The 24,715-nt window shown below is 39.0% G+C and overlaps 1 protein-coding gene across 2 annotated transcripts in view; it reads left to right on the plus strand.

Moving 5' to 3' along the window:
* Nucleotides 1–24,715, plus strand: part of FSTL5 (follistatin like 5) — a 561,350-nt gene that overhangs the window by 445,629 nt on the left and 91,006 nt on the right. For both annotated transcript variants that reach the window (XM_054031073.1, XM_054031074.1), the window contains exons 9-10: nt 5,090–5,251; nt 12,225–12,359. In XM_054031073.1, coding sequence (XP_053887048.1) covers nt 5,090–5,251; nt 12,225–12,359 — 297 coding nt within the window. The remainder of the gene's footprint in view (nt 1–5,089; nt 5,252–12,224; nt 12,360–24,715) is intronic.

The raw sequence follows: 24,715 nt of genomic DNA on the forward strand, positions 1-24,715 counted from the left end.
AAGCACATATATCTGGCAGATTCTACCTGAGAAGCAGAATGGATAAGATTAAGACCTCCCACCTTGAGTAATCTTACTGTGGGGTGTGAAGCTTGTTCAATAATAAATTTTGAGAAAAACACCGAATTATTAATCATTTATCAGAAATGGTTAGCTTAGAATGCATGATCTCCTGGTCCCCAGCCCTGTGCAACTTCCCTAGGACAAAGGGTATTTTAAGGAGATAGAGGGAATATACTCAGATGAAACAGTGATTTTAGCAACAGGCCTTAAGCAAGCTCTAATGAGCTTAGTGCACACTGCAAATGGCAATTTTTGATATCTTAAAAGTCAGCTGATTCTGAATGGAGTTTCATGGGGAAAGTAAAGGCCTCTCCCTGTTGCTGGGCCTACTCCCTTCCAGATTTAAAGATTTACAGGGAAACAATGTTGTCTAGTGCTTAGAACATTGGATTGGCACTCAGGGTTCTATTCCTGGCTCTGTCAGTGGCCTATCGGTAGGGTGACCAGACAGCAAATGTGAAAAATTGGGAGGGGAGTTGGGGGTAATAGGAGCCTATATAAGAAAAAGACCCCAAAATCGGGACTGTCCCTATAAAATCAGGACATCTGGTCACCCTACCTATGGGTGACTTTGGGCAATTCTCTTCACCTTCCTGTGCCTTAGTTTCTTCTTACAGTATGTGCTTTAGACATATGACTGTATATGTGTGTATTTTATTATAAAGTATTTCACAATAATTGACCTGAGGCTATCCAACTAATTGTACTTAAGTTCCAGAGCCAAACCACCTGTTTAAATGAGCTCCAGAGGTACAGGCCACACTAATCTGCTGTTCTAACAGTGCCCTTAGCCAAAAAATAACAATAATCAAAAGCACTTATCAAGGTCTTGTAAAGGTGCTACAGTACATGCTTATCAGTGAAAGTCTGCTATGTAACATGTCACTATTGGCAGAAAAGGATGTGATATTACAGTGGGAATATTCCTATTAGTAATCAATGATTAAGCAAGTTTTCTTAAATTTGCTAATTAGATTTTTTTAAGCAAAAGTAATTGGTGATCTTATCTTTAATTATGCATTAAATAGCAGGAACTTTGAGCTTCTTTGTAAAAAAACAAGTTGTAATGAAGGTTAAAGAAACATACCTCCCTTTTCCCCAGGGTTTATTTCCTATAATTAAATAGAATTTGGAGCACTTAACTGGTGTCACAAAACACAGTTGGAGAGATAATGAACTAAGATAACTAAATGAAAAAAAATAATCCCATTCCAACATAATCAGTTAAATATTTCAAGTGTTATCCAACTGTTTACAAGAAATGCCCCAGCATGTTGTCGCATTAGGATCCTGTTAATAAAGAAATACCTCAGATTTCTGCCTACTAAGAAATACACCAATGTATTGTACCTCAGGAAGGATGTGTAAAATTAGAGGTAGCACAGAGGTTCTAATATATAGAATTACAGACTAAAGGCTTCCAAACAATAGATATGGCAGACTAAAACATCCTTTTCTCAATAAATTTAGACTTGCTTTTATCCCTGAAAGAAAAATCTTTATCTGTTACTTCCTGCAAGTGTCACAGAACAGCTATAGGCACTCTTCCATTTCCTAAAAATAAACAGTTCTATTAGCTAAATAGTTCGACAAACTCCTATACTTACTAATATATCAACCTGATTACAGTAACTCCTCACTTAATGTTGTAGTTATGTTCCTGAAAAATGCAACTTTAAGTGAAACAATGTTAAACTAATCCAATTTTCCCATAAGATTTAATGTAAAAGTGGGGGGTTAGGTTCCAAGGAATTTTTGGGGGGGCAGACATAAGGCATTATATACTGTACAGTACTGAACTGTGGTTGGGAATACCCTGGCTTACCCCACACAGGCCGCTGCAGGCAAGGATGTTAGGAAGCACCTTTGCAGCAGCAGCTTCCCCGGAGAAGAACAGGCTCGGACTTTGTCGGGAATGCTCCAGGCCCACCTCTTCCCACCCCCCACTCCACCTCCTCTCTGGAGCATGCCACATCCCTCCCTCCCCCCAAAAAAGTCCTAAGCACCTCCAAACAGCTGTTTGGTGGTGCTTAGGACTTTCGGGGGAGGGGGGGAGGAGCAGAGACGCAGCACTTCCCTGCCCCTCTCTCCCAGAAAGTCCTAATTCCTAAGCACAAAGTGCTGGGAGGGAAGGGAAGGAGCGGAGAAGCCCCCTGTGTCCACTCCTCCCCCACCCTCCCAGAAAATCCTAAACGCTGCTAAACAGCTGTTTGGCGGCACTTAGGACTTTCTGGGAGGGAGGGGGAGTAGCAAAGACACCGCACCATGCAGTAGTTATAGGTTATACTGTAGGTCTTCAAGTAGTATTTAACAAAGTGATAAAATGAATATAAGTTTCTGATTGCAACATAGCCATGAAATATGATTTTTTTCCTGCTTGCTGCTAGTGGAATTTTGGCTGTATCGGTTAAATGTGTAAAATATTGATAGCCAGTATTTCAGGAAAAGCATTCCCAAAAAACCTCTAAGGGCAATATGAAAAATGGCATACACAATATGTGTTAATGATTTCAATACTATTTAGCGTAATGAAGTATCGGTGGATACTGTATATATGGTTGCTGTTTTGAACCTTTCATTGGATCATTCAAGAGTTATTCCTTGACTTTTTTGTCCTTTCTGACATCTAATAATCAGCTGGCAGTGAAGGTGAAGTAAAGCATGTTGTGGCATGGTAATGGAAGGAAAGCATCTCTTCACCAGTTTTCAATTATTATTTTGTTGTTTATTCTTCCTTTATGTTTAAATACTGCCTGATACCATAGCATTTGGGCACCATAACAGCATTTAAATGTACATAAAATAGTACTTAAGAACAACCCATTTAAATTAATAAATAATGGGGAATATAATGAGTTTTAATCAAAGTAAAAAAGTGCAAGCATTTTGCCTCTAAACCTCATTAAATGTGAACTCTGATAGACCTTCAAGGTGCACAAATTTTACTGCTCTGAACCATTGCTGTTGTATAGGCATCCAAAAGTAGTGACACATTAAGAATAACTCCTACACTGTGGATTATGTTGGTAAAAGGAAGAACACAAGGCACGGACACAGAGACCTTCCCCTTCCAATATACACTACTTCCATTTTATCCAGATTGAGCTTCTGCCAATATTCTGTTATCCATGTCACTACCTCTAGTAAGCTCTGGGAGGGCAGAGACACCACTGCATCCAGATTCAACAAAAGGAGACGTGAAGTTAAATATCATTCCCATATTAGCAATACTGCAGCCTAAAATGCAGGGTCTCTCAATTTCTCTTTTTATAGACTGTCTAATGGATGCCCCATGGAGGTATGCTATCCCAGCATATTTCAGTCCCTCTTCTCCCTTTATTCTCCTACCCTTTATGCCTCTGTACTCTTTCCATTTAATCTTTTTCTCTTATCATTAATTGTTATGTTATTAAATTGCATACAATGTCTTAAATATGCATGAGATTTTTTCAGAACACAAAAAAAGGCATGCCCCAAATATCTTATGATCTACTGCCCCAATCCTGGAATTGAATCTGTGAAAGTGAATCTTTGTGTCCAAGTAGAGCCACGTTGACGTCCATGAGTCTCTATGCATGCATAAGGATCCTTCCACATAGATCCACTTGCATGTTTGGGGTCTAAACTTAAACTTAGAAATAATGTAACAAAGGATAAGAGGCAAAAAGTGGTGAAGGGTTGATGGAAGGCAGGCTCAGAGAATTATAATAAATGTAAGCAATTGTTCTAGTTTTTATATGTTTGCATGTTCAGGTTTTTATAGTTATGTCTTCTAAATGTTACTTGTAGTTCATCAGTAAAACTGATTGGAATTGTTTCTTTTTTTTCTTTTGTGGGAAAATGCTGATTTGTTGAAACTGAAACTTTTTTGTGGAAACAGTTGTTTTGACGATGCTTTTGTTGGGAAGGTGTCTCAGGTCCAGGAGGGTATCTCTGGGGAAGGAGGAGAGGGAAGAAGTGAAAGCAAAGATCTTCTGCTAATAGCCTGGTGGTTGGCACATACACCTGTGATGTAGAAGACCTGCATTCAAGTCCTTGCTCTGAATCAGGTAGAGCAAGGACTTGAAACTGGATATGGCTCTCTTCCCTAGTTTTTTCAGTAAACATTTCCAAACATCTCTGTTTTCTTCCAATATGCAATGAAAACAAAAATTGAAACCTTAAAGTTTTTCACAAAGCTAAATTCTTTTTATTCAGCCAGCCTTATTTATCAATTAAAATAATTATGACTATAGGAATTTTTGTATTGGATCAGACCCAGGTCCATCTCACCCAGTATCCTGTGTCTTGACAATGGCCAGCACCAGATACTTTAGAGGAAGGGACAGGAAACCCTGCAATAGGCAGGTGTGGGACGATCTGCCCCTCTTGAAAGTCTCTTTCTAATTCCTAAGAGTTGAGTGTTGACTTACCATTCAAACATTTTTGTTAGCATCAACTATTTTAATTCTGGATATTTTTGTTCATATAAAATGGATTAATGCTCGTTGCTTGGAAAAAGTGCTCTGTGAGGTGATGGGGTGAAGGGTGAGATTGGAAGATGCATGACAGTATAGGAGGAGGATGGAGGAGAACGTTTTTCTAAGAGTGTAAACCAACCAAAAATCTCAAGTCAAACTGTGAAGTGTAGGTAAAACATGATCAGAACATTATATATATAAAACCTAATGAAAGATGCTGGTATATTGTAAATGATTCATACAAATTCCTGCTCTTCAAAGGAAATCTATATAAAGAAATCAATAGCAAACCCTAAGAACAACTGAATTAAAATTCAGAATTGTGCAGACACACTGTTGACAATGGAAAGAGGGATTTCTCAGAATGACATTCCTTTCTTTCAGAAATTGATTTGCTGTAGAATGCAATGCCAGATGCTGTTAAATATGCTGGTAATATCACATTAACCTTTCATTATTTCATTATATATGGCTTCAGGATTCTTAGAATCAACTGCTTGGAGAATTTTTTGGATAATCTGATAATTTTGCTTTTCATTTGACTAATAATTGTTTTCTGTATTCAGTTCCACCAGTCATTCGAGTCTATCCAGAGAGCCAGGCCAGGGAGCCTGGTGTGACAGCAAGCCTCCGATGCTACGCTGAAGGTATCCCAAACCCACAGCTTGGTTGGCTGAAGAATGGAATTGATATTACTCCAAAGTTATCCAAACAGTTAACTCTTCAAGGTAAAAAGGCATACTTACCACTGTCTAAGGGCATAGATATGTTTAAAAAAAAAAAAAAACAGCACTACAGAGATTCTACAGTGGAATCTGACCTTTTATGCTGCTTTTATTTATCTGTTTAGAGAGGCATTGTGCCATTAGGTACAGCCCTGAACCAAGGAGGGAAGTGTGAATTGCACCACCTCAGGAGACACTGGGCCTTAGAGGTACCCTCTGAGGCACAAATCCCTCCCTGCTTCCTTTTTGCTTGAGTGAGGAAATGGGGAGAGTAATTGATTCTGGCCTGTATCAGCAATAAATTTCAACACTGTACCTGTCCCCAGTCCTGCACTAGAGTTTACCTGTGTGGGCCAGCACAATGAAAAGGTGAGCTAAGACTTCTGCCACCCTGCCAACCTGTACCAGATAGAGAAAGTGATCTTAAACCCAAGATCCATGTGAGTGAAGGGTGATGATTCTTACTCTCCCTTACTCCCCTAGACAGGTCTGTGTAGTACAAGGCACAGTCCAGACAGTAGTTTAATTGCAATTCAGCACTAAATTTTTTGACTTGGAACAATTTATGCTGTTCTTGCCATTTGCTTAATTTAGGAGCAAATAATATGTTTAAAAAAAGATAACCAAGAATCTCAGTTATTGTTTTTATTTGTTACACTGGTGTAAATCCAAACTCATTCTATTGACTTAAATGGAGTTTTTCCAGATTTACTCCACCATAAATGAGAGCAGAACTTGGCCCAATGTTCCAAATTAATTTTTTACTCTAACTCCATTGAAAACAAAAGAGTTTACTTTAGGGATGGATTAGGATTTAAGTGAATTTTGTAAATTTTGCAGTTTCTGTTAAGACAAGCAAAATCTGTTCACTGAGATAAGTAAAGAATGACTAGAACAGAGCATTAATCAGTTATTGGACATTATAATGAAACATATATAAAGTCATTAGTAAAGGTGTCTCATACCATTTTGACAAGTTTCAGAGTAACAGCCGTGTTAGTCTGTATCCGCAAAAAGAAGAACAGGAGTACTTGTGGCACCTTAGAGACTAATAAATTTGTTAGTCTCTAAGGTGCCACAAGTACTCCTGTTCTTCTTCATACCATTTTGTGACACACGCTGTAAATAAAGTACAAGCAAGGAGCTGAACAAAGACTCTGCCAAAAGCCAGGCTGAAAATATATTCTTTTAAAATTTAAAAAACACCCTTGCCTCCTGAACAGGAATTGGCAATACACGAAGCACTAATACAATTGTCCAGCAATACTAGCAGTTTCCTCTGTAGATTAAGTAGAAGACTCCAACTGTTCAGTATCTGAATTATCATATCCTATTTTGCAACCTTTACTCACAATGGATGTGTCTTCACAGAACAGTTATCTTGAGTTATAACTTGAGTGTTACCCCAGGTGAACTCCTCTCCATACAGAAACATCTCTAGCTTGAGTTAAGTGGTGCTTTAAACTCAAGCTAGCTAGATCTTGGGGGTAGGGGGTAGGCGGTTGTTAAAGCTCTGTTGCTGTTGAAGCTTGAGATAGAAATTCAATGTGGATGCAACAGCTGGAATTACAACCATTCATCAGCAGCTAATGCAATCACTCTGTGCTGATAATCAAGTCACTCTGTGTAATTCCACTATTGTTCTGAAGTGTGGGCAAGCTTTCTGAAGCTAGGCTAGTTTGAGTGCAGTTAACTCTAGGGTGCTAACTCCAGCTAGCTGTGATGTGAAGACATATCTGATGAATGGTACTTATTCATGTGAGTAGTCTCATTGTAGTAAGTGGGGAAAGTGAATATCTGTTACTTGACCTGAAAATGGGTTGCAGAATTGAGCCATTAGTGTGCATCCAGAGGGTTTGTACTGAGGCAGCTAGCCCATGGTTCAACCCTGCTAGTTTTAGTGCATAGGCTTAACCAGGTCTGTCTACCCATGCTGGGAAGTAAGTTCCCAGCTGCAGTGTAGACTTGCCTTAAGTGATTGGAAAAAAATCCTCTCCTCTGAGAAATATGCAGGTGTGAGTTAGCAAGAATTGTGCAGCATTTTTGAAAATGTGTTCTTTTCTTCTACTTTTTGTAGAAGTATTTCATGACAAAGTGTGTCATGATTTTTATTTTGAAAATGCGCCAAGGCCAGATTCTGGCACCCTTACTCAGGGTGAATAGTGAGTAGTTCTACTAATGCCAGTGAGGCTATTCAAGGAGTAAGGTACAACTCAATAGAAGTAAGGCTGTCAGAATATAGAGAAAACCCTCAAAGTTGGTTTTAGACAGCACTGAAATGTGGATACCACTTTTGGCTGGAAATTGGACAGAGGGTAGGCTCCTTCATAAGATTTCTAAATGTAATGAATCTGGTCAGATAAGAAATATCACAAGATTAGCCTTTTGCAGTATTTCAGTGCTTCCTGTCATAGCCAAAGTCATGATACAGAGACACGCAAAAATGAAAGAAAAAGAAAAATAATCAATATTTTCCAACTCCTAACAAAATCCGCTTCTGGTTCATTTCAAGTTTGGATGAAGATTCAGGTCAGTTCTTATCAGCCTCCAGGCTTCCTAATGTCCAGAATGCAGTCTCACATAATACTATACAGCTTTATTTTGTGTATGACTTTCCACACATATGTTATCCACAAATACTTTAAAATGTTAAATAACTGCTAAAAACAGAGGGATGATATAAGTTCCCATATGTTTTTGTTTTAATATTTAATACAAATTTGTAAATAATGGCAATCTAGTTCTCTAATATGAAAGAAGAACCCCAAGCCACAAAGTCTAGTTCTGGATCTAAACTTTCCCAAAGTTTGGAGTGGGATCAAATCCTACGGGTCCAGTTTTGTCCTTAACTCTAAAACAAAATTTAAATAATCCTCTATTTCCCGACATGAGATTCAATTGCTATGATGGATCCAATTTTTAGTGTATTTTTAGTCATTTAGGTCTACATTTCGAAAAGTAATTAGTAATTGTAGGTGCCTCAACCTTTTCCCAAGTTGGGACACCTCAAAAGGGTCTGATTTTTTTCCCAGGCAGATGCACAGAATTCTTGAAAATCAGGCCTTACTAAGGTGTCCCAACTTGGAAAAAGGTTGAGGCACTTACAATCACTAATTACTTTTTGAAATGTTTGTGTTTTTACTTATTTACTGCTATAAGATATTTCTTGGGCTTTGATAGGAGCTTTGATTGAACAGCTGTTGAAATGGATATAATGTAAGGGAGCATGGGAGATCCTGCAGCTTTTAAAGTACAGCTGCATACTTATATCTATATTAGCAACTTGTACTTTATATAAAGTGTAAATTAAAGGCCAATCTTGGCATCTCTCTCTCTCTTTCTCTTTATTAAAGTGCAGTTTTACCCACTTAATCCCAAGGACTTCCCACCCTTTCATAGGAGAGGGTCCCCCAATGCTGGGAGTTACTATGTTGTCAGCAAAGAGCAACACCTGCATTAGAAGGCTGCCTAAACAATAAGAGGCAGACAAAGGGAATGATCCCGTGGATCTCAGGTCTGTCTGAATGCAGGGTAAATTGTTTGTTGAGCTACCTTCTGTTCCATGTGCAGAGCTACTTGTTGCCCATCCTGTTCTTGGATGATCTGCCACTTTAAGGGACTCTGTGGTGTTAGTCTCCCTCCACAACTCCATTATTTTCAACTTCAAAGGTAGGGCATGGGGCAGAGACTCCTCTAGACAGAAACAACAAAGAGTCTGGTGGCACCTTAAAGACTAACAGATTTATTTGGGCATAAGCTTTCATGGGTAAAAACCTCACTTCGGATGCATAGAGTGAAAGTTACAGATGCAGGCATTATATACTGACACATGGAGAGCAGGGAGTTACTTCACAAGTGGAGAACCAGTGTTGACAGGGCCAATTCAATCAGGGTGGATGTAGTCCACTCCCAATAATAGATGAGGAGGTGTCAATTCCAGGAGAGGAAAAGCTGTTTCTGTAATGAGCCAGCCACTCCCAGTCCCTATTCAAGCCCAGATTAATGGTGTTAAATTTGCAAATGGATTTTAGTTCTGCTGTTTCTCTTTGAAGTCTGTTTCTGAAGTTTTTTTGTTCAATGATAGTTACTTTTAAATCTGTAATAGAATGACCAGGGAGATTGAAGTGTTCACTTACTGGCTTATGTATGTTACCGTTCCTGATGTCCGATTTGTGTCCATTTATTCGTTTGCGGAGGGGCTGTCCGGTTTGGCCAATGTACATGGCAGAGGGGCATTGCTGGCACATGATGGCATATATAACATTAGTGGATGTGCGGGTGAATGAGCCCTTGATGGTGTGGCTCATGTGGTTGGGTCCTCTGATGGTGTCGCCAGAGTAGATATGGGGACAGAGTAGGCAACGAGGTTTGCTACAGGGATTGGTTCCTGCGTTGGTGTTTCTGTGGTGTGGTGTGTAGTTGCTGGTGAGTATTTGCTTCAGGTTGTGGGGTTGTCTGTAAGCGAGGACTGGCCTGCCTCCCAAGGTCTGTGAGAGTGAGGGATCATTTTCCAGGATAGGTTGTAGATCGTGGATAATGCGCTGGAGAGGTTTTAGCTGGGGGCTGTATGTGATGGCCAGTGGTGTTCTGTTATTGTTCTTGTTGGGCCTGTCCTGTAGTAGGTGATCTCTGGGTACCCGTCTTACTCTGTCAATCTGTTTCCTCACTTCCCCAGGCAGGTATTGTAGTTTTACGAATGCTTGATAAAGCTCTTGTAGCTGTTTGTCTCTGTCTGAGGGGTTGGAGCAAATTAGGTTGTATCTTAGGGCTTGGCTGTAGACAATGGAGTTGTGGAGGGAGACTAACACCACAAGGGTCCCTTAAAGTGGCAGATCATCCAAGAACAGAATGGACAACAAGTAGCTCTGCACATGGAACAGAAGGTAGCTCAACGAACTATTTACCCTGCATTCAGACAGACCTGAGATCCACGGGATCATTCCCTTTGTCTGCCTCTTATTGTTTCACAAAAGCACTTTCCTTTAGATGCTTCTGTTTGCAAGAGTGCTCCCCACACATCCCTTCAAGAGAGCTTTCATGGCATCCCAACCAGCTGTGCATTTTTTGGGTGCTTCTCTGGCCCTTTCCGCTACCAGGTCCCTTATTAGAGGGCTGAATGTTCCTCCCCTCCCCATCCCCAATACCTTAGCAAAACATAGGGCAGCCTATGTTTTGTAGATACAGACTAACACGGGACCCCCTGATACTCTAGACAGAGAAGTGTCTGGGGAGTGAGACAGTGTAGAGTTCCTACCAACAATATACCAAAGTGCATCTGGGAAAAGAGCACAGATGGAAAAGTAGCAGATAGCTCTGTGCAGAGAGTGTTGCACCTACCCTTATAGGTGATCATCTTGAGCTCTACTAACCACTTCCACTCCCCTAAAAGACATACCCACTTTCCCCTTGAAGGAACACTTCATACCATGGGAACATTCCCTTCTGCAGGACCACTGTCCATGGGAACATGCCTTTTGGACTCTGACAGCTCACTTGTGCTCTGGAGAGTTGTGAGGGGAGGTTCTTAATATTAGATGTCTAGAGATAAATAATATGAGGAGAATTATCTTTGTTCAAGGAAAACATATTTCATGCCTTCTTTCTTAATACACTTCATTAAAAATTAAATTATGGATAATCTTAATACATTTGTCCTATAACCTCCCTATCCTTTACACCTCAAATCAGTAGTAAAAAAAAATGTAACGACTGGAACAAAAGAAATGTGCTCCTTGACAAGCTATATGCCACATCCCTGAGTCCCATTTTGTCCATATACAATAGTAAAAACCGGATTCTTAAACATGGATTCTGAAGTTGAGCAGGCACATTTTGCACTTACAGCAGAGTGGCACTCCTATTACAAAAGGGTATTTGTATGAAAATCATACAACACCTATCTACCCAAGTCCACATACAATTTCCCATTTGTACACACAAATATTGCTTTTGCAAGTACAAACTTGTGCACAAAACACTATTCGTGTGTACCGCTTCATAAGCAGATATGAAATATAGCCTTGAAATGTTAGAGACAGGTTTCCACAGAAGCTACTATAAAATCCTGTAAAAACTTATCAGCTGCTATTCTGCATTCACTTCCAGATGTAGTAATCACTATGGCTGCTTTTTTTTAAGGCAGAATTATCAATTGAATTAGAGCAATATTGCATATTTGAGAACTGTTTCAGAAAGATGGATTTTCTTAGACTGATATTTCAAAGGACTCTCATCCCAGCCTCCATGAGTAGCATTGCATAAACTAGGAACTATATCTGTCTTTCAGTATGTGGTGGAGTAGTTCTTTTGACAGTTTGCATTTGTTAGACTTTTATGGCTGTAAGCACATACGAGCGAATTTTCATGTGCATTTGTCCACATTTTGCACATATAAATTGTCATCTGAGAGTGCAGTGGCACGCTAACTAATTTGTGAGCAGGAGTGTACACATGAAAAAGAGGTTGGGTTATGCAAATTCGACCCTCTATTTTTCTAACTCAATTATACAAAATTATAAATAAATTCAATTAATGTAGCATCCCATAAGCTAAAAGCTATCTCTCTTTCAGCATGAATTGAGCTGAAAATTTACCCCATTATGTTCTATGGAAGCCATGTTATTTTGTGTTAAATCAGCAATACAAGACACCAGAATGTCAATGATTGTATACAGCATAAGTACAACAACAGCTAAAGTCTATAGAAGAGGGCATATCAGCATTCAAGCAGGTATATAATCTGGGACTGACATCCAGATCCAAGCAGCAAGTACAGTTGAGCTATTCCTGTTCTCTGTGAAATGGTTGATAGTGCTACTACACCTTTGGTGTAGTTTGGCATGGATCCAACGCATGAACTCAGGAAGGAATGCAGTTTAATTAGGATGAACTGAGAAAACTGCCTGAGTGTAATCTGAAAGCACTGTAGCAAAACTGAAATTGTTGTTCACATGGTGTGTTCTCCCTCTGTTTTCAGCAAATGGCAGTGAGGTTCACATTAGCAATGTGCGCTATGAAGATACGGGAGCATATACTTGTATTGCAAAGAATGAAGCAGGAGTGGATGAAGATATTTCTTCTCTCTTTGTGGAAGATTCTGCTCGGAAGACCCGTATGTATTGGGAAGAAAGTCTATTTCTTATGTTAGCCCTCAGCTATGTGTTAAGAAAATTGATGTTGAAAACCACTGTGAAGTATTAAATAAATTATAGTTAGTATGTCTAGATAGCTAGAAATTAAAAAAACAAGTGTAAGAATAAGTATAGCCATTGAAAAGTGTGTAACTTTAAATATTAATTTTATCCAGAAGTAACGTAAAATGTCTGATTAATTCTGTGAATTGATGCCTCCCTGTACGAGCATTATTGTTTGGATAGTTCCCTGAGGATCATTTTATCATATTGTAATGTCTTGGGAGAAACCTTTCTAGGTTTCTGTCTACGATCTCTATCCCTAGATATTCCTAGATACAGGGCAGCTGAGGGAGAAGAAACATAGGTGACTTTCTGCCATCTTTTTGCTCCTTTGATTTTGGAGTCCGCTGAGGGTCAAACATAGCTCTGGTTCACATTAGAGTAGCCTCTGGGCAGCTTTAATTGCTCTAGTTACTAGAGTCTAGTAGATAACAGACTCCAATGAGACCAAAGAACTGTAGTCTGGCTCTGCAATCTTGTACTTTTTTAATTCTCCCTGCATACCCCAACCCTCCCCTAAGCACCTGTTAGCCTGGGATAACAAGAAACAGCAGTGATACTAGCCCTATGCCAGAACAGGATTCCACTATGGCAGGGAAATCTTTAGCTGTTACCTTCTTAAGGCAGCTTTAACTGCCCTTTGCAGAACTAGAGTGATACAGAGGAATTTTAGATGCCAAGGATCTTACAATTGGTCTTTATATCACCTGAATAAGAGACACCTCCAAAGAATCCCCACTGGTTTTACACTAAGCATAGTTCATCGCGGAACTACTCTGCAAGTTTTATTTAATACCATGCAGATGACCTTTCATTGCAAGTACACCTAGTAAAACTGATAGTTTAATAATGAGTCTCATTGTATTAATTCAAGGAATCCCTAGTAACTTGGGTGATTTTTCAGCAATCATAGATATTATAGATGATATATATTATTATATTACAGTAAGGTTGTCTGAGACTTCTCATTATAAGACCCTGTTCTCAATTGCATATAACTTTACCAAACTTTAAGCATTTGGTCTGAAATTATGCCTGATGGGCTTTGTGAAGGTTTTGTTTTTGTTGTTTTGGGGTTTTAAACTTCAGCCAAAAAGGTTCATCCATTTCTGAGAACTAGGCTCTCAGGGAAAATACTTTTATGCACATATTACAAAATTCTGGTCACCTTTGCTTTGAGATGCTCTAATACTCCATACTTTGGAGCAGGGACTTGAAATTTGTCAGGAGCTGGCTTTATGTCAAAGATGCGTCTTTTGCTCTCCCCAGGAAAATTCACCCAAGTTTGGCTAAGTTATAAGCTTTTGAAAAATTGCAGTTTGCATATTTTCTTTCCATACTTGCTAGGGCTTAACAGCCAAAATCTCTGAAGAGTCTGTCTGCACTGTGCATGCTCCAGCAAGTGAAGTTGCTACTCTTGTCCATGCTATGCTGTGTCCTGGTACCTAAACTGAGGCAGGGAAGCCTGTCTGTCCTGTGCTCAACCTGCTGGGACCATTCATTGTAGAGGAGGAAGGTCCATGAATCAAATGCAGAGGGGACAGAAGCCAGATGGGAGTTGCGAGGGAATAGGTTGGGATAAAGAAGGGTGTGGGGTAAGAGATTGGGTTTGGAGTCTGTGCCCACTAGAATCTGGAATGGAATCCAAGATTCCTAAGTCTGATTATTCCACTTCTGTCAGCAAATATCTATTAAACTCATTGACAAATACCTATTAAACTCTCATCCCTATAGTAGCACATCCACCCTTCAGGAGTGTCCTCTTGTCTCTAGTCACCATATTTCATGGAGTCCTTGGCTCTGGAGTCCCCCTACTGGGCTCTTCCTTGGACCTGCAATGTTCTTTCTCAACCTGCATCTTCTCCTGACTCCCCCCTGGGGTATGGTATGGCTTGGCCCTCCAGCCAAATCACAAGTTTAAGCCCTTTCCAGGGTAGCATGAACAGGTCCAAATGAAAATCCAAATAAATCTTATAACTAATAGCCATTCCAGGTCTCTCAGGCATCACTTGTTCATTCTGCTTCAGGGCTTCCTCTGCAGGAGCCTAACCTGCTCTTGTAGAGTTCTTTCTCTGTTGCTTTCTGTCTGTTAAACCCTAAGCTAAGGTTTCTCTCTATCAGAGAGTCTAGTCACCTCTGTTGTCTCTTCCCAACTGAGCTCCCTCAGTCTACTTATAAGGCCTAGCTCTGTCTAGTCTGGCCGGAAGGCAATCAGTTAATTACCATCCAGGTGTGGAACATGGGTTCTTTCCCTTGCCTTGTAGGTACAGGGGGTAAACTCCATCAAAATCTCCATCTAATACTTGTCCACTTAGAGGATGACAAGCTATTGTTTCTATCAGTTGCTCCTTTAGTTCAAGTAGCAAAGGTCTGTGTGGTGGAGCTAAATGTTCCAACCCTGCTGATGACACAGTGGGTGTCATTTTGATGCCATGTGATAGATTTTCTATTTTTGCAAGTTTTTTTTTTTTTTTTTTTTTAATCTAGGAGGTTGTACACAAAGAAATACATTGAAAGAACATTATTAAGATTGGAAAGTCAAGCACTTAAAAGTTAGGCAATGCAAAGGTAACCTTAATTCTGGTAACCTTTGCCCAACTCCCGTATGCATGTTCATGTTGATGCAGTTTTTAATTACATTATCACATACTATATTTCCACAGAATCGCTGCCTCATTCAGTGCATAGGATGAATGGTGCTAAATTAGCACGCAGCCTTCAAAATATATTGTTGAATATTCATGATTCAACGTGTGGCCCTATTTATTTACTGCAGACTATTCATATCCTACTCTGAAGACAAAATTAATAATTTCCTCAGGGGTGTCTGAGTGCATCACAAACATTAATTGATTTATTTTCAAAACACCCCTGTGAGATGAAGGGATATTAAAATAAATTCTTCATGATGCTAAGAATAGACCAAAGGGCGTGAAGGACAATTTTAAAGCTCACTTGACCATCCATGATCATAAAGAAATCCTGCACATTAGTTTTCCTGTTGTAGGATTACAAAACAGATACCATAAACTTTAATTTTTATCAAGGCTGTCATCTTCAGTTTGAGTAATTATTAGATTTTCCAGGATCAGGAGGTCATGTTTTAAAGTGATATATGTGTTTGAAGTAAAGTTTGGGGCCTTTCAACTTTAATGTTCAATATATATGCTTTTTAGTTTTTTTTTATCTTGATGTATAGTATTTTTCTATTTTGATATCTTCATTACAAACAAAATTATTATTATTTTATTTTATGCTTAACAACCATGTTTATTCTTCTTAATTTATAAACTGAGAACTAAAGTTAGGCAGAGAAAAATCACTTTAAGTTGTGATTTTTATGAGGTCTAAACTCAGAAAAGATTCCCTTTTACAATTTCAAAATACTGTTTTCATGAATTATAAAATGATGTCAAGACTTTATAGCAGCTAACTTTATAAAGCTTACAAAATCGTATAACAGGCAGTAAATAATGCATGCTGTGAATACATTCAGGTCCAGTAGCAATATGTTGGGAGCAGTTAATGTGGACATTTGGATTTAGCTGAAATTTGTAATAGGAGAATTACAGAATATAAACCTAAATGTTTCTAAGAGAATCCATCTAAGTAAAACTGACTACTTACCTTGAGTGTCCTAGTCAGACTGTGTATGTTGGGGACTAGGAGTATTATTGTCCTATTCTTAAGAATCTCTGAACATGTTTTTCTAAAAATCTGTGACTATATAGATATGGACATTATTGTTCTCAGCTTCTTATACCTTATTACACTTGGAGTCAGTTTTTCAAACATGGGTTCAACAGGCGCTTCCAGAAGATGCAGGTGCACTCAAAACCTATATTTGCATGTGCAAATCAGACATATGGGCATATAAATGAAAATAGGTAGCTACTGTCAGCATCCAGTTATTGTTTTTACATGCACAAATACTGATCTTTTGTAGACACCACAACATGCACAATTTTTTTTTTACTATCACTTCTGTTGTGTTTTTACTGAAAAAGATGTGCCTTTACAGAATATTTAAATTAATGGAGATATCCCATCTCCTAAAACTGGAAGGGACCTTGAAAGGTCATCGAGTCCAGCCCCCTGCCTTCACTAGCAGGACTAAGTACTGATTTTGCCCCAGATCCCTAAGTGGCCCCCTCAAGGATTGAACTCACAACCCTGGGTTTAGCAGGCCAACGCTCAAACCACTGAGCTATCTCTCCTCCTGTTTAATTTATGATATTTGAAGTTAGAGGAGGAGGGCTTTGTCACTAACCTCAGTCTGCTTTTATTCATACCTCGCCAAGCACTGCATTTTGGAAAAAATTGCTTTACCCTTAACAGGGATGAGACTGACACAGCCAGAACCATCTGGTTAGTTATTTGTTACTTAAATACAAAGTTCCCTCCCCCCCGCAACTATAATCTAATTCCTGCTGCTGACGCTACAGGTTCTGATCCAAGAATGTCCTCTAGTGAGTGGTGCAAATGTGATTTCACATGATCTCACATAAGCTGTAGCCCTTATATATTATTACATTCCTTATAAATGATTCCACTTCTATTCTCCATTAAGGGAATAAAGCGGACATGTTTATATTCTTAATCTAGGCTTTTTTTTTTTCTTTCTTAGTGAAGCACAGAAGCCTCCCTGTTGGAAACGTTATAGTGGAATGCTGCATCAGGAAGGAAGCAACATAGCTCCTCTCCAGCTCGTCAGCTCGCCTGAACTCCCCTGCTTTCTGAGAACAACAGTATGTCAGAATATTGGGGAATTCAGAATGCTGATTGGCTGCTGAGGAGGTAATGATTTATAATGAGCATTTCCAGTGGCTATCTGGAGTATAAAGAGTTTATAATTGCATTGCATTGCACTTAACAGTACAAACATAATGATCCACACAACAAACAAAAGTACACAGGGTGAGGGTCTTACTGGTGTAAATATTTTGCTTCCTGGAATGACGGGTTGTCTTTCTGTACTGATCCCATCTACTGTTTTTGTATGCATGTAAAACCTTCTGGCAATGAATATAGAATCAATGTTGCATTATAGATTACATTTGGCCATTTATCTCTGGGATCTCATTTTCAATCCAACCAAAATGAGTTGCTCAATTTGTGTATTAAAGAGTATACATAGTCAATCTAGTGAAGAAAATGAATCCCTTCTTGCCCCTACAAAAGCTCTTGGAAAGAACAAGGTCTTGCAGAATATGATAGGCTTACATTTTCCTGTGCCTCTGCCTTAATGTCATCTCTTAGGTTTCATTAACAAAAATTAGTCTCTGAAATTTTATTTTTTGAAGCTGGTAACTGTAAACAAAAATCAGAGCATTTCCTTTATTGTTATATTTTATATTTGAGATTAGATTGCTGAGATTTAATAGTTTATGGTGTGGTGTGTTAGAGATGAATGTTCTGTGGTTTATAACAGAAAGAGAAATAGAGTGATGGATAGGACCTGTAGTGGATTGTGTGGTGCCTGATGCTAGAAGCAAGAATAAAAGGAAATAAATAGTGTGAGGTATGGTTTAGGTAGATCAGTAAGGACATTATTTATTTTAAAGTTTCTAGCAGGTAGCACAGATATTTGACACATTCACATTCCCATACACCTAGATGGTAATGATTCATCATCAAGATGGAAATTCAAGATTAAAGTAGGTGAAAAACACTGTGAAAGTGCTTTGTCACCCAGAGCTGTTAAATTTATGCCTACATTAAACAATGAGCTGATGTTCTGTTACATATAGGTAAGATTTTAATAAATGATGTCAATCTCAAGAAAAATCCAGCCTCTGGTTAGCCCTTGAGCATTGTGCAGTATATATATATTTAAAGAAAACAAAACAAACTTTTAAAAATTTGTTTTCATGTTAGGATTGTCCCAGAAGTACAGTACATGAATGTGCAAGAGCATTTTCTTTCAAACAACATACTTTCAGGGGATTACTATGTCAACATACAAACTCCCTTTTGAATTGAAACTTGATATATTTTACATTTGAGCCCAAGAACCAATATCTTTTTCTTGCCAGATCTGAAAAAAAATGTCATGAGAATCTTTCAAGTTGCATACTATTCCCCAAAACATTTATATTATATGCAGAAGCTACCTGACACTTCCCATTATTAGACCCTATTTTCATTTGCTGAACCTTAAATGTTCAGGCTGAAACTTTCCGTGATGGTTGTCTGCCTTAGATTGCTTTTTTGGTTTGTTTAAGTTTTAACAAGTAGGTTCAGCCATTTCTGAGAAAAAAAGTTAGGAGAAAATACATTGGTTTTGCTTATGTTTAAAAAATAGTTTTATTGAGAAGCTTTAGCATATCCCCATTTTGGAACAAGGGCTGGAATTGGTGGGTGGGGCGATGGCAGTGGCACTGGGATGTGCCTTTTGCCATCCCAATTAAAATCTGCCCAAATTTGGCCACATTATAAGCCTCTAAATAATTCCAGTTTATACGTGGTCAGTAGAGACTTGTTAAAGTTTGGCAGCTAAGTTCTCTTCAACTTTTGTCTGTACTTATGGCATGCTCCATCCATAGGGCTGCAGGAATTGAGCAGGACTTTTCCTGTAATGGCTCTCCTGCCTCTTAGAGGCCAACGTGGAACTGGTACAGAAACTGAAAGCATAGAGTCTTTCCTTCTTGTACTCAGTGCTCCCCTGCTGGTACCTAGACTGTGTGGCAGAGAAGGAGAAAGTAAATTGATTGGGGTACAGAAGGAAGAGGAATCCCGGGACAGGAAGAGAGTGTTGCTAGAATCAGGGGCTAAAGAGTGAAGGGAAGCAAAGGAGCAAGGACAGCAGATGTGTGGATAGGAGCAGAGAATGAGGTTCTGGAGTTATATAGGCATAGAGCTAGAGGATGGCAGGAACTGTGGGATTATTAGATGGATAGAAGACAGGAGTGGATAAGAACAGAGGAACAAACTGGGGTAGGGGGTCTATAACCATGAGAACACCCTCCTCTACAGAACCTGGAACTGAACCCTGGAGTCCTCACTCTTTATATTCCTCTCTTGTCAGCAAAGAGTTGTGAAATCAATGGCAGGTGTGTGTCTCATTCACTCTCTAGTATCTGGTCCATATAGAGGATAATTGTCTACTGCTGCTACTAATTACTAAGTAAGCTCAAGTGGTAGAGGTCTATGCTGTGAATATAATTGCCTGAATCCTGCCGATGACCCAATTTGGGGCTCAGTGTGGTTCCATATGACAGATTTTGTTTTTTTTATTTTTTTTAATTAATAAATTATATATAAAAATGTTAGAAATAGCTTGCAAAGCCAAGCACTCCAAAGTTAGAAAATGCTATGATTAAGTTTACCTGTGTAACCTTAATTCATCCATCTTTTGTGTATGCATTATGATACACTCTGTAACGGGGTGGCCAACCTAAGCTTGAGAAGGAGCCAGAATTTACCAGTGTACAATGCCAAAGAGCCACAGTAATATGTCAGCAGCCCCCCCATCAGCTCCCGCTCCCAGAGCCTCCCACGCACCATCAGCCCCGCCGATCAGCACCTCCCCCTCCCTCCCCGCACCTCCTGATCAGCTGTTCAGTGGCATTCAGGAGGCTCGGGGGTGGGGGGAAGAGTGAGCGCATTGCAGACTCAGGGAACGGGGCAGGAAAGGGTGGAATGGGGTAGGGCCTGTGGCAGAGCCAGGGGTTGAGCAGTGAGCATCCTTCCCCCGCTACCCTCCCCGGCACATGGGAAAGTTGGCACCTGTAGCTGCAGCTCCGAGGTCGGTGCCTATACAAGGAGCCGCATATTAACTTCTGAAGAACCGCATGTGGCTCCGGAGCCACAGGATGGCCACCCCTGCTCTATAATGACATGATTATATACTATTTTTTCCAGATGATCCCTGCCTCATTCAATGTAAAGGATGGATAGTGCTCCACAAATTAATCAGGATTGTGTAGTGAAAGAGGTTGCTATTCGTAGAACACCTGCCTGATTTGTTGCGGATGTTGGAGGATGTGTGGTGGCAGAGAACTGCAAAACCTAAATGATGATCTAATTGTTAAGGCAGTTGTACTCTGTCCAGGAGAAATCCCTGCCTCTGCCACAGAGTTCCTGTGTGATGCTGGGGAAATCTCTTAATCCAAACTGCACTGTTGGCCAATAATAGTGTGTTCCTCATTTTCTGGATACCCATTGTGAGAAACCCCAGGACAGATTTGCAAAAGTGTTGAGCAATCACAACTGCAACTGAAGTCAGTGAGAGCTGTGCTCTGAACATAAACTGCACTATATAATGCTAAGTACTCTAAAAAATCAGGTTATAGATGACTTAAGTTGAGCTCACTTCTCACAGTTTTGTTCTTAATCTTTCTGTGCCTCAGTTCCCCATTTGTAAATTGGATTTAATACTGCCACTTAACCTCACAAGACATTTGAAAGTTAAATTCATTAATGTTTGTGAAGCACTCAGATACTATGATGAAAACACTATAGAAACATCCATGAGGAAATTAATATTTTTTATTCAGTTCAGGGATTGGATGATGTATATTAAAAAAAGTATAGGGACATACATTGAATATGGAGAAGAAAAGAAATATTGAATAGCTGCTGATTCACTGCATGAGGCGGGGTTCATGTGGAAAAAACAGTATATGGCCATGAAATTAAAGATTGTATCGTAGTGCATACACACAAGGAGACCACATTACGATTGATTGGGTAACCTTAATTCTGGCATTTCCTAACTTTTGAGTGCTTGAGTTTGCAATCTCTTACTGATCTTTTCATATAGTTTTGTTAATGTATGTCTATATAATCTATATGTATTGTTATAACAATGCATACAAATGCATTCTTAGCATACATATGGGAGTTAATTGGTGCATGTAGTTTTGTATATGTACCCATTGCATCCTGCTTTATAGATTTTGACCTTAAACTAATGGCCCAACCCATTTTGGAAGGAAAACCCCTCTTTAAACATTAAAATAAAATACTCTACAATCAAAGCAAATTTTTATCCACCAAAAATTGGTAAAATTTCTAGCACATACATTCAGTGTCATCATCTAACAGTAATCATATTTAAACGTAGACCATTAGCTATATTCTAATTCATTATTTATACTGTAGACTAAAAAATAGCATGTAATGGTGTAGACTTCACTCTGCAAACAAATTCCTGACACCAGTTTTATTTTAATACAGGAACTACAGCAGGGTGCTAACCATGCAGTGATACTAATGAATATATTTGTTTCTTACATCTGAAGCAATCCATTTTGATTTCCCCACAATATAGAGAGCCAAAACTTTTTTCAGTCATACTTTGTACATGACATCCCAATGGTCTTGTGGTTATAGCTCTGTGTGGATTGTTTTTTAGGTCAGCAGAAGGCAGGAGCAATGGTGGAAGCAAAGCAAAACCATTCTAAAGCCTATGAAGTCAAAAGGAGCCTTTCTATTCATTTCAGTAGAATTTGGGTCATACGAACATAAAAATGGCCATACTGGATCAGACCAAGGTCCATCTAGCCCAGTATCCTGTCTTCTGACAGTGTCTAATGCCAGGTGCTTCAGAGGGAATGCAGAGAACAGGTAATCCTCAAGTGATCCATCCCCTGTCACCCATCCCAGTTTTCTGGTCATAAACTCCCTCGGTGGTGAATTAAGCAGGCTTTGTGAAAGCTTTGTAACAAAACTGGAAAATGACTATGATTATCATAAACAAGCTTCAGCAAACTTCAAGTGAGATTTTTGACCAGGCCCCATTCCCAGCATGTATTGATCTCCCAAAATATCAGATGTCTTCTTGAATTAAATGGTGCTCAAGCTTCCCATCCTATCCCATCACCTAGAGTGTCTTTTGGATACGTATTGTGGATAGGAAGATCAGGGCTAGTTCCATCAGTTTCACAATAAAAGCAATGAAACCTATTGGCTTTCCAGTTCTATCCTATTTTGTTTGGCATTTCAAATTCAAATGAACTCATTACTTAGAGTGAAACTGTAACCACTTAGCGTTTAAGGCTAGAAGGGACCATTAGATCAAGTCTCACCTCCTGTATATCACAGGAAATCAAATTTCATGCAGTAATGACTGTATCAAGCCCAGTAACTTGTGTTTAGCTAAAGCATATCCTTAGAAAGGCATCAAGCCTTGATCTGAAGACATCAAGAGACAGAGAATCCACCACTACCCGTGGTAGTTTGTTCCAATGGTTAACCACCCTGACTTTTTTTTTTCTTTTTAACAAAGTACCTAATTGCTAATTTAAATTCTCTGGCTTTATAGTCCATCCATTGGTTCTTGTTATGCCTTTCTCTGCTAGATTAAGGAAACTTTTAGCTCTGGTATTTTCTTCCCATGAAGATATCTATACAGTGTAATCAAGTCACCTTGTCTCTATGATGAGATGTGTAGATTGAATTTTGTAAGTCTTTCACTATCTGGCATTTTCCCTAGCCCTCAAATGATTTTTGTGGTCCGTTTCTGCACCTTCTCCAGTTTTTCAACATCCTTTCTAAAATGTGGACACCAAAAGTGTACACAGTATTTCAGGATCAGTCTCTCTAATACAGTATACAAAGATAAAATCACTTCCTTATCCCTACTCTCACTGCTCCCTTGTTTACATTACCCAGGATTACATTAGCTTGTTTGCTACAGCATCCCACTGGGAGCTGATGCTGATTTGCTTGCCTGTTATGACCTCTAAATCCTGTTCAGAATAATGGGGAGGAGGGATAGCTCAGTGGTTTGAGCATTGGCCTGCTAAACCCAATGTTATGAGTTCAGTCCTTGAGGGGGCCATTTGGGGGTTGGTCCTGCTTTGAGCAGGGGGTTGGACTAGATGACCTCCTGATATCCCTTCCAACCCTAATATTCTATGATTGCTTTCTGGGTAAAAGTCCCCTGTTCTATAAGCATAGCCTGCATCCCTTGTTCCTAGATGTATGATTTTGCATTTGGCTATATTAGAACACATTTTCTTTAAATGGGCCCAGTTTACCAAGCAATCAAGATTGTGCAGTATGATTGCCCTGTTTTTATCATTATTTATCACTCTGCCAATCTCTAGAAATGCTCTCATTTGATGACGATTCCCCATTGACAACTTCTTTATTACTTTTTGAGATCTGTCTGTTATCCAGTTCTTATTCCATTTAAAGTGCTCGTTTTGATATATTGTAGCATGCTAATATTTTAATTAGAATGCTGTGCAATACTAAGTCAATGTATTACAACGCTGCAGTTACCTTTATCAGCCAAACTTGCAATCTCCTCAAAGAATGAAATCAGGTTTCTTCGATAAAACCTATTTGCCTTAAACCTATGTTGACTGGCATGAATTATAGTCCTATCCTTTCATTTTTTATCAATTTGACCTCTTATCAGTTTTTTCATTATTTTGCCTGGGATTATATCAGGCTGACTGGTGTATTGTTACTCAGGTCATCTCTCTTGCTCTTTTTGATTATTAGCACAATATTAGCACTTTTCCAGTCTTCTGGAATGTCTCTGGTGTTTCAAAATGTAAAAATTAATACAAATGAGCCACAGATTTTCTCAGCCAGCTCTTTTGGTACTCTTTGATGCAAATTATCCATGTGATAAGTGTATATCATTGTACTTCTTTCCAAAAAAAGAATTGAAATATTTATTGAATAATATTAACAATGAAACATGCTATAATGTTTTCCAACATCCATGCAAACCAAACCTGTCAGATTTTGAGTAGCTCTTAAAAGGAAATATTTTTCCTTCTCCTTATAGCTTTTCCATGTGATTTAGCATTTGGATTAATTGTCATTGTAAGGCACCATCTGGCCATATTTTTTCTCCTCCTCATACATGCACATATTTGATTGAATCATAGAAATATATGGTCCGTGTCTGCCACACAGAGGCAGGACCAAGTATACCTAGACTATCACTTACAGGTGTTTGTCTACCCTTTTTTTACAAATCTCCAATGATGGGGATTCCACAACCTCATTTGGTAACCTATTCCTGTACTTTACTATCCTATAGTAGAATCTTTTTACTAATAGCTAACCTAAATGTCCCTTGAAGCATATTAATCCAATTACTTCTTGTCCTAACTTCAGTGGACATGGAGAACAACTCATCACTGATCTCTCTTTATGACAGCCCTTACCATATTAGGTCCCCCATGGTCTTCTTTTCTCAAGACTTAAATATGTCCTTTAAGAAAAAAAATACTTTTCCTCACACGTCATGTTTTCAAAACCTCTTATAATTTTGTTGCTCTCCCTGACTCACTCCAGTATGTCCACT

Source organism: Malaclemys terrapin, chromosome 5 (genome assembly GCF_027887155.1).
Source record: "Malaclemys terrapin pileata isolate rMalTer1 chromosome 5, rMalTer1.hap1, whole genome shotgun sequence".
NCBI classification, from domain to species: domain Eukaryota; kingdom Metazoa; phylum Chordata; order Testudines; family Emydidae; genus Malaclemys; species Malaclemys terrapin.